Source organism: Abramis brama (genome assembly GCF_963993115.1).
Source record: "Abramis brama genome assembly, chromosome: 19".
Classification (NCBI taxonomy): Eukaryota; Metazoa; Chordata; class Actinopteri; order Cypriniformes; family Leuciscidae; genus Abramis; species Abramis brama.
This window is the reverse complement of record NC_139981.1, coordinates 6,668,370-6,679,303: the sequence shown is the minus strand read 5'-3', so window position 1 is coordinate 6,679,303 and position 10,934 is coordinate 6,668,370. Positions and strand designations below refer to the sequence as shown.

At 37.3% G+C, this 10,934-nt stretch overlaps 1 protein-coding gene across 1 annotated transcript; it reads left to right on the top strand.

Annotated features, from left to right (window-relative positions):
- The first annotated feature begins 48 nt into the window (after positions 1–48).
- On the top strand, positions 49–8,122 carry LOC311069492 (exocyst complex component 3). The gene is made up of 14 exons (XM_084092676.1): positions 49–339; positions 782–831; positions 1,902–1,997; positions 2,114–2,717; positions 2,812–2,896; positions 3,714–3,839; positions 3,952–4,052; positions 4,134–4,247; positions 5,706–5,829; positions 5,974–6,096; positions 6,176–6,328; positions 6,409–6,530; positions 6,650–6,791; positions 6,903–8,122. The coding sequence occupies exons 2-14, from the start codon at positions 810–812 to the stop codon at positions 6,903–6,905; spliced, it is 1,815 nt and encodes a 604-aa protein (XP_083948802.1). The 5' UTR covers positions 49–339; positions 782–809; the 3' UTR covers positions 6,906–8,122.
- The last annotated feature ends 2,812 nt before the right edge of the window (positions 8,123–10,934 follow it).

Below are 10,934 nucleotides of genomic sequence, written 5' to 3'. Positions count from 1 at the left end.
ATATTGCATCTACATGGAAACTATGTTTATGTCTCTTTCTATTAATTTGTAACTAAATGGATATGTAAACATTAATGTTAGATTGATTTTTGGCTGCATGTTTTTGCTTGATCCGTTGCCTTTTACTCCCTCTCAATGAGATCAAATGCAGATGTTCATGTTAGATACATTTGTTATTATTCCAAAGTACATTCTTCGACTGATAAAAGCTGTAGGCTATACTGGTTTTCATAGGTGCATGCGTGTCCTTTCAAGTATACATGAAAGTGAAAGTAAGTTCCCTGGCTTGTAAAGCTCCTCTGAGAAGAAAGGGACAGATATTCCCTGAAAAGGTTTCAGGTAAGAGCTACACATTATTTACTTGTCATGTTTTGTGCTTTCTTTAGAGACGACACTAAAATTATTTTGATCATTTGTCGGTGTGATTAAGAGATAGCATTTGTGATTTCTGTTACCATTTAAAAGAACTGACAACCCTTATTTTTCATTCATGGTTTTCATGTTTACTGGCTATCACAATTCTTTAATTCACTATGTAGCCTGCTATATTTTTCTTAATTTGTCTTTTGAAAGTTTTGTTAATCTCTGGGTTAGTAACTAGGAAGAGTGTTTGTTTTTTTGCTGGTGGGAAATTTCATGTTGTTTTCCTATGAGTGAATGACATTATAAAATCACTGATAATCTTATAAGATAAAGCACCATATTAAAATGCCGGCTGATGTTGCATAATATATTACTTTCATGAGATATTCGAACTTTTCTTTTGTCATGTATCATACAGGATTGTTTAATAGCCATTTGGATAAACAATGGCAAAATCTCCCACTTCTGGTAAGTATATCAATGTCAGTTGCATGAAATTTAATAGAATTGAATAAATAATCAAGTAGCAAATGTTTTATTGCCACACGGCTGGGCCAGTGGAAATTGTTGTATGTATTATGCAAAATACAAGGAACAATTTGTAAAAGTGCAGGTGATTGTGCAAGATGTACAATATTGTACATATTGCAAATCATTTTATGAATAATTGATAATTAACTTGATGGGTTAACTAAAAAAAAACACACAAGGGAAAGCTGAATCCATACGCAAATAGTAACAAAATACAAACAAAACCACAACAGAGACCTGAGAACAAGGGAACAGAATGAGCAGCAGTAAATGTACATCCGTGTAGGTAGGACAAGACTCAACAAGGAACACAAGAAACACTGGGGTTTAAATACTAGAGGGGGTAAAACACAAACAAGACACACCTGGGAATGTCACAGAATCAGCCAGAAAAACTACAAAGGACTACAAAAATGGCACACAAGACAGGAAACCGGAACAGAAACAGGGAAAATGCAAACTAAAAATCCAATTAACAAAACACACGAAACACAAAACCAGGGATAAAGACAACAGATACTGCACAATTGTGGTCTGCTTTCCAGTTTTTCTCCCCATATCCTCACATAATGCTTTAAAACATTAACATTAATTCTTTTTGTTTTATCTCCTTTTTCATTTCTAATCCCTATTAGCTGTGTTTACTGGAATACATCTAAAGCTGAGAAATACAACATTCATGTCAAAATAAGGGAAAGCACTTTGAAATATCAATCACCATCAATGATGTTACATACTTACATATATTATACAGTAGCCTATTAACACATCCATAATATTGTTGCTAAATGATTCATCTGAGCTTTTGGGTTTATTTATTGTTTGCTGATAGTAATTTGTTACACTTTTTTCCTTTTCATATTCAATGGTTGAGAAGGGAGGAAAATAATGCTGTGTAATTGTAATATTGTGTGTATTGTTTTAATACATCTCTCATTTTTAGAAGAAAAAAATTATTGTTGATTTTGTGCAGTATAGATTTTATAATATTTTCTATGTTTGCACAGTGAAAGACATCTTTTGCAGGTTTCCCTCGATCAGAAAAAGCAAAAAGAAGAAATCTGAAATCAACAACACAAAGATCCCTCGAAAGCCATGCACAGGTAAATATCTAGTCCATTTGTTGTGGTGGTAATGAAGGCACAAGTAATGCATAGTGCTCTATATGATATTATTCATAACAACACTCTTTCTCATTGCCGCTTTGTTTTCACAACAGTTTTGCAGATCACAGATTATATACAAACAGATATGCTGAAGGAGGCCTATCTGAACCTGCTCTCCATGCGCCTGGAGCTCCAGAAAGAACTGAAAGATCCTCCCACAAATCAAGTTAATAAAGAGAGAGATGTCAATAATCTATTTGTGACTCTAAGGAACAAAATGTCTGTCATTGTACGCAACTCCAGTGCTCTGCCCTCATGCAATAAAGAGCAGCTGGTGTATGTTGCACAAATTATCCTGGAGGAAGAGAAGAGACAGGGAGAACCAGGAGCGATGCCGGGATGGAGGGAAGCATGGAGGGATGCGGTACGAGACGGGGTTCAAGACGCTTTGAAGAAAGTTCACCTGGACAGCCGCGAGCAAAACGCTTCCTGGTTGGCAGTGCATCTGGGGCTTCTGGGTAAAGCTGTGGTGGAGGATTTGGAGAGAGTGAAGACTGAACTTTTGAGCTCATATCCAGCAGACTTTAAAGTGTTTGAAACCTATGTGTCCTGCCATCATGAGGCTGTAGGAGAGCATTTAAAGAGACTTCTGGAAAAGGTGACAGAGCTGAAAGATTACTACGCTCTTCTAGATTTTATTATTCATCATTACCCCAGGTGAGCTTTTTAAAACACATCACACAAATGTCTAAATGGCACTTCATTGCATAATTCAGTTTAAATTAAATGGTATCTCATTGGTGTTCCACAGTGATCTGAGAGACAAGCAGAGAATTCTTATAGTGGAAGAAGACTTGCTAAATAATATAAAGACCTCTTACTGTCATTGCCAAATGGTGAGCTACTGCAAGGAAAGAGTTTTAGCATTCTAGGTTAATGGTACACTATGTAACCTTTGGGCCAGTTAAAAAAAATGCAAGCATGGACTAATGCAAGTAGCGGAACAACATTGTTTTGGTTGTGCTTCGGCTCTGCGTGACTGTGCTGATGAATATGTTTCTTTCTCATAACAAAAAAAAAGAAGGAGATTATCTTACTACTCAAAAAAACATTCACTATTAGGCTTAAGAGAACCAGTTTAGATGGAAAGGATCTCACTAGCTGAGGACATGACTGTAGCTTTACCCATTAACACACACGTCACCCTCAGTTCTCGCCACCTCCAAAAGTCAAGCCAATGTTGATTCTCATTTTATTATGAGCATTGTCACATTCTCTTTTTGCCAAAAGACTTTCTTCAACATTTTTTTAAAACGGGTGATTCCCCGTAGGTTTGAGATTTAGCTGCTCCATGTCAAACTTTTTCGCTCATTGCGACAACTAACCTACAACACTTCCACACCATACACACGTCTATTTACGAATATGACGAGACACACATGGGCAAGTGACATATTTACACAATTTCCCGCGAAAACCCTCCGGACAGGTCTAAAATATAAAAACGTATTTTAGGCTTACCATAGTGAATCAAGGTAAGACAAAAACACGTTTTGGAAGAAGGATTTATGATGTATTGACTCATTATTTAAATTTTGTTTTATTTTGAATGGAAAAAGTTGCATAGTGTACCTTTTAGCAAATACACCACATAGCCTATTTAGAATTTGTTTACATCAGTTTGTTTTACTGTGATACCATATTTGATATCAGGATGACTTTAAATCTGCACTGGAGAATATTATCATAACAGAAAAAGAAGTGTGGACAAAGAAGAAATCTCCTGATAGAACAGATGATGGATTCCTCACTTCAAAAACCTACATGGCCATCTGCCAGGTCAGGACTTAAACTTGTCACTATAGAGGAAGATCCAAAACTTTTATTATCATTATTATAATTTATTTAATTTTTATTTATTTAATTTTCACCTCTTGATTTGTCTTGTTAGCTGATAGCGAGTTATGCTGAGAATCTCGAGAAGATCGATGAGAATCTGGGGAAGTCAGTGGTACGCTTTTGCTTTGAGGAGCTAAATCCATTTCATACAAGGTTTGAGTCACAGTATTATTATAGATTAACTTGAGGTCACTTCTGCATCTTTCCTTATCTGACAGTTTCCTTCTCTTTTAGATTCGAAGAAGAGTTTTTGCAACACACCCGCTCTCTGTTGACCTCTGACCTGCTGGACTGCTGTCTATGGATAGAATATCACATCAGCTACATCAACTGCTTTAATTCACTCAAGTAAGTCCATTATGAAAGGAACACTGCCGTTCCTTTGGAAGCGCGCAAGCAGACGATACAGGACAAGCCGGATTCCACCATATCTTTATGTACACAATATTAATCTTTTACATTGTAATCCTTTTATTTTTTATATTTGGCTAGTTTGTGTGCTGCTGTGCATCCCTGTGTGTAATAAGCAGAGTGTACGTGCGTTGTGGACCCGCCTATAAGCGCACATTACTAACGTGCTCTTTGTGCCTGAACACACCTCGTTTTCAGACCTACACACCCATGGGCGCATAAATAGGCGCAAATGCATTTGTTATTTAAACAACGTTGCGCAGGATGTGAAAAGGATAACTGCGTCAGGCTGAAACTAGCAAAAAACTCTTGCGTCGTGCTCGGCGCTGCATTGCGCCGGGTGTATGATAGGGCCCTTGGTCAGCAATTGCTGTAGCAGTTGCAGCTGTGGTAGATTTTTCCATAAACCTAACTTTCTGGGTCTCATCTACAAATCGACGTCCCCTAACGTCTACTGTCGACGTTTAGTCTATCTGGGTCTCGTCTACAAATCAACGTCCCCACTCAATAAGTCACCTAGTCTAACTTGTTTCCCTTACTAACTAGTTTTCTTGCTGCGCAGCATAAATGACAGACAAACTCTAGCAATTGTCCTTTAAATGCTTTAATTACGGCCGGGAGAGTTTTTTGAGCAGTTCTCAGAGAAATCTCAGCCACATAGAATAATACATCAGGTTTTATAGGATAAAGACTTGACACATAGAAACCAAATCACCTGCCTTACTCATGACTTTAATATTGTCACCATCTATTAATATGAAGCAAGCCCCCTCCTTTTCACCCTCTGTTAGTGGCCTATGCAAAAATATCTTGGAACATAGAAAAAACACAAGTAAAGGGTTAAGAGTTCTGTTGATTACTCAATATGTCATGGGACAAGAGAGACAGCATTGATTTTGTTATAGTCAGCACTAGACAATTTTCCATAACTCAAATAGGCAAAAACAGAACGTTTTAGTACAATGTGTTTCCAAGTATTAGAATGTTAGCCCTGGAAAGAGGTAGTTAAGTTTATGTGTTATAACTGTTAGAATCATGGTTAGTTTAAAATACAGTTTTATTATTTTATTCATTAATTTTCTACCACACAGCACACTTTCAGAAACCCTCCACCTTCCCCAGCTCCACCTGGAGCTGCTACGGGTATTTCTTATATGCCATATTGTACAGCGGTAGCATGTCTAAGTTGCTCACAGCAGTGTGTTGTGTATGTATTGGCAGTAGCAGATCTATTCCGCTTAGACCAAACATATCAACACTGTCATATCCATTACCAATGCGAACACTCCGAGAGTTGTCATGACAGAAATCTGTTTAATCTCAATCTTCTGTGAGTTCCTGTCCCTGTGTCAGTCCTTTGAGACATGCATGTCAACGTTTTTTCTTTTGTTACAGAGAGAATCTGCAGTTTTATAGGGAGAACTTTTCAGCTCAGGTGGAGCAGCTGGAGAAAGATGTGGATGGACTGATTCAAAGACTTAGCCAGACCCTGATAAAACATTTCAAAACTGATATCAAGGTGGGCCTTTCCGCAGATATATACATATAAAATATACCCAATTCCTCATAATCTAAAATTATACCTAGTCAAGAGCATGTTACACATCATTTTTTATAGTTGAAGATTACAATATTACTAACTACAATGCAATTTTCCCCAAAGCCTTACATGGATGGTATGATGACAAAAAAATGGCTGAAAACAAATGGAGATTTTAAAGAAGTTACTTATAGAATAGATAATTATCGTGGGCTCTGTAAATCTATGAGAGCTCCATCAGCTCAAGTGAGTCCATGTCATCTACTCAGAGATTCTCTCTAATGGCTACAGAGCACCACTTTTAACACAGTGTCTGTATTTGCAGGTTTTCGTGAATGATGTGCACTATTATGTAGCCAGAGAATATGTATCCCAGCTGATGAAGAAAAAGTATTCATGCAAAAAAACCAAGAGCGAAGATGCTGCTGCAAAACTGAGAGAACAATGGAATGAACTCAAGAAACTATTTGAGGACATGGTAAGATCCAGTCTAGCATTAAATAATGTGGAATATACAAATGGATTTTTCATGCACTGACAATATTATTCCGTACACAGGGATCATCCTTAAACTGGCTTTATCCGTTGGGAGATTACCTTAGTGACATTATTGGAATGGAAAATGAGAGAAAGATAAAAGATCTGTTAATTCCATTAGTTACTAATTTCCCAGATATCAGGTAAGTGTTATAATAACTTTGCATATGCATATTTTAAAACAATACATTGTTTTGTTCGCTTGTCTGATTAAATGGAACCACTCACTTAATTCTCCCTTACTGTCTCTTCTCGTCTTTAGCAAGAAGCAGTTGTCAGCTGTTCTGTACTTCCGAGACAACAGTTTTAGCTTGGAGAGGCACAATGCTATTAATCAGTTGACTGTTCTTAAACAGGATGCTGGGAACACAAATCAAGAACACTCCTTCTTCACTGACATTGAGGTACTTTCCTGAAATACAATATTTGTAGATGTGCAATACATTCTAATTAATAAAGCAAAACAATTGCTAAAGATGACATGACACAAAGTAACACACTTTTATCTTTTACAGTGAGATTACTTTTGGCCACTCTGGACCTTCAGTTGCATTACTTTTGATAATTTTGTTCAAAACCTGTACAGTACATTTTATTGTTAGAATACAGTTTATCTGGTGTAGGGTTGCATGATTAATCACATACGCTCTCTTTGAACTGCTAAAAAAAGCACTCATGATCAGAAAAACACAGACAGCAGGTACAGCAGGTATTGTTAGTTTATCTGGTGTAGGGTTGCATGATTAATCACATGCGCTCTCTTTGAACTGCTAAAAAAGCACTCATGATCAGAAAAACACAGACAAACCAATATGTTAGAGTTTATTAATCTCCATTACCATATTCTGCTGAAATGAAAGTGTAATACATCCAGTCTGTGTTCCTTCACAAGGCTGCATGTGCTGTTTGCCGCAATGCTAAATCTGCATGCTAACTTTATCAGGAATGAATTGTAATAAATCCAAATATGAATCTCAACTATGTGGTTTGCGATTGCAGAACTTTGCTGAATAAATGTACAACCTCTGTGCTTTTTTGTTTAATGTTTAAAAACATTAACATAATCTGGAATTACTGTATTATTACCTTTTTTTAGCTTCTGAGAGAAGCTTTTTAATGGTTTTACCAGTTTTCATAATGCTGAGAGTGTGTTCATGTAAATTATAAATATAATAAATCAGGAAACTATGAGGTAAAATAAACTCTGCGTATGAGTTGACATTCTCTTGATTTGTACTTATAGGAAAGTGCAATAACTCTGCTGAAATGTATAAAGAAATTTCTCAAATTAGACCAATTATTTTGTAATTGGATTTGAGCAAAATTATTGTGATTAGCAGTTTTTTGTGCAGCCCGAATTTGGTGTATGTTTTGATTGTTTGTCCTTGTACTTGCCAATAGAGGGAGACATTAAACTATAAACAAACAATTTGCATTATCTCATATTGTGTAATCATTCAAAAAGAGACTTGATGGACTGTTTATCTACTGTGATATCAATCATGAAAATGTGATGTGTAAAACATAATGTCGGACAAAACAGATTGTGTGCCGCACAATATTTACTCCAGGTGGACCCAGCTCTTGGGAAAAAAAAATGCTATTGGTTGGTTAGTCATATTTAGTTATTCTCCTTTCTCTTGTTTAATGCAAATTTGAACCTATTTTTAGCCTAAGCCTAATATATTTTCTATTCAGTGAACAAAACATGAAGATAAAGATCATTTTCCTCTGTAACTACAGTGTGTTATTGAAAGGATTTTTTCAATTGCTGTCTGTACTTTTATAATGACCAGGTAAAAGTATAATATATCTTTCCACATGCAAATAGTGTATAGTTGTGTGCCTGCATGAGAGAGTGTGTTATTTCAGGACAGACTGGCTTGAGTCCAGATGTCCTTAGGATTACAATCTTATCTACAGTCTGTAGAGTTAGATGTGATGAAATGGGAGGGGATTTTTGAAGATATTTGTAGTTCAGAGATTGAATGCCATAGGTCTCTGGCTCATCCATAAGTCCTTTTCATCATAAATGACACTTTGCTCACATTCTCTCACCTCCACATAAGCATCTCTTCACTTCCTACAAATCCATAATCCTTCTTTTTCTTCAACTTGCCCTATTAACGTGTTCACAGGTCTGAATATTTACCTTTTTCCCCTCTCTTTAAAGAGGATACTGCATATTCAAATATCTTCTGGCTGATTTGTATACAGAAACCAGAGGCAGCAGATGACTCCCTGTGTGTCATGTCATTGTGAATATGTGTGTTAGACTCAAGTGTGAACGATACGTGTGTGTGTGTGTGTGTGTGTGTGTGTGTGTGTGTGTGTGTGTGTGTGTGCGCGCGCACGTGCGTGTGTGTGTGTGTGTTTGAAAATACATGTCAGTTTTGCATGGTCTCTGGTTCTCAATAAGTATTATATTTAGCTAATTACAGCATTTCATATGTCAGAAGTTTTCTAGCAATCTCTCTTAACCTGCCTTACCTTATCGTTCAGAGCAGTTGTTATGCTAAGATACATCGCAAACATGCATGTAATCAACACATCAGTCATGATAAATGCTATCAGGTTTAATGAAAGCATGATGAGGTTGCCCAGACCTACTTTATATCACTCTTGGTCATTGGAGGGTTAACGAGGCTAACATTAAAGTTGCAGGATATTATTGAGGACATGAGTGGATGGGGAAAAAGACGGTTACACTTTATTTTAAAGGCCCACTGAAGTGCCTTGGAACATGCAGCATTATTCAATGTGTTGACGTAATTTCCACCGAAACAGGAAGACGGGGCGGGACATTTCAAACAGCTCCTCCCCTTTTTTAAAATAGCCAATAGCGGTAAAGTGTCAGTTTCCTCCTAATCTCTAACCATTTCTCCTCCTAATCTCCTCCATTATCACTTTATAATACAGCATTCTGTGCAGAATTTAAATGGGTTCGATATGTTTTGTGGTTTACCCTATATCGTGCTATCGTGTCTCTGGACCGGAGCAGACAGTGTGTGTGCGCTGTGGTGGTTCGCGTGATACTAACGTGAAACCAGACTTCATTCGCTCCAATGGAAAGCATATTTACACTGTCTGAATCATTCCCTATGCCCTATATAGTGCACTATGTGCCATTCACCATGTAGAAAATAGTAAATGTGTGAACAAGTGACCGATTTTAGCAGCAGATAATTCTATTTATAATGCAGAGGGCGGGACGCTAGAGAGCATTTGATTGGACAGAAAATCTGATCTGAAAGCTGAAGCGCACTGTGATGTCATCAAAATCACAGCTATATATATATATATATATATATATATATATATATATATATATACACTCACCTAAAGGATTATTAGGAACACCATACTAATACTGTGTTTGACCCCCTTTCGCCTTCAGAACTGCCTTAATTCTACGTGGCATTGATTCAACAAGGTGCTGAAAGCATTCTTTAGAAATGTTGGCCCATATTGATAGGATAGCATCTTGCAGTTGATGGAGATTTGTGGGATGCACATCCAGGGCACGAAGCTCCCGTTCCACCACATCCCAAAGATGCTCTATTGGGTTGAGATCTGGTGACTGTGGGGGCCATTTTAGTACAGTGAACTCATTGTCATGTTCAAGAAACCAATTTGAAATGATTCGAGCTTTGTGACATGGTGCATTATCCTTCTGGAAGTAGCCATCAGAGGATGGGTACATGGTGGTCATTAAGGTCATAAAGGGATGGACATGGTCAGAAACAATGCTCAGGTAGGCATGCCCAATTGGCACTAAGGGGCCTAAAGTGTGCCAAGAAAACATCCCCCACACCATTACACCACCACCACCAGCCTGCACAGTGGTAACAAGGCATGATGGATCCATGTTCTCATTCTGTTTACGCCAAATTCTGAGTCTACCATCTGAATGTCTCAACAGACAGGGTTCCCACACCTTGGTTGACTTCAAATTCAAGGACCTTTCAAGGACTTTCCAGGTCCAATACCCTCAAATTCAAGGACTTAATGCGGGGACACATTTGTTGTGTCCAACAACAAACGATGAGGTACCATCGTAGTTTCATGCGCACGTGAACTTCATGGCAAGTACCTCATGCAGGAAACACTTAACATAACTCAGGGTTTTTCCTGGCTCAAAATGAGGCGGAGGTGGTAAAATTCTATTAATGTATTTTAATAATAAGATAATAAAAATTGTATTTTTTGTAGATCATCACATAGCCTATTGTGTTTCTCACATTGTTTTTGTGGGTAGAGCTTGGTACCTCTAGGGGGGTACGGGGGCATGCCCCCCCGTAAGAAAATTTTGTACATTTTAAAGATAAATTCATTAATCTGGTGCACTTTGAGTCACCCAAATCCACTGTTAAAAATAGATAATCCACCCGCAAACTGCCTATATTCTCTGATTTAGATATCTGCATCTGATCATCACATTACAATTATTCAGATTCTCACTGTTAAGCATGATAGTATGGTAACATATCACACTGAAGTAGGCTGATTTAAAATGAACATTTATTTAAAATAAAAGTTCTTCTTTT

What these genes read in the sequence shown, in the direction of transcription:
- LOC311069492 (XM_084092676.1), top strand. Translation starts at nt 810, where the DNA reads ATGGCAAAATCTCCCACTTCTG. An exon ending in GGCAAAATCTCCCACTTCTG is followed by an intron (nt 832 to 1,901) that starts GTAAGTATATCA and finishes ATGTTTGCACAG; the next exon opens with TGAAAGACATCTTTTGCAGG. An exon ending in ATTTCAAAACTGATATCAAG is followed by an intron (nt 5,830 to 5,973) that starts GTGGGCCTTTCC and finishes TTTTCCCCAAAG; the next exon opens with CCTTACATGGATGGTATGAT.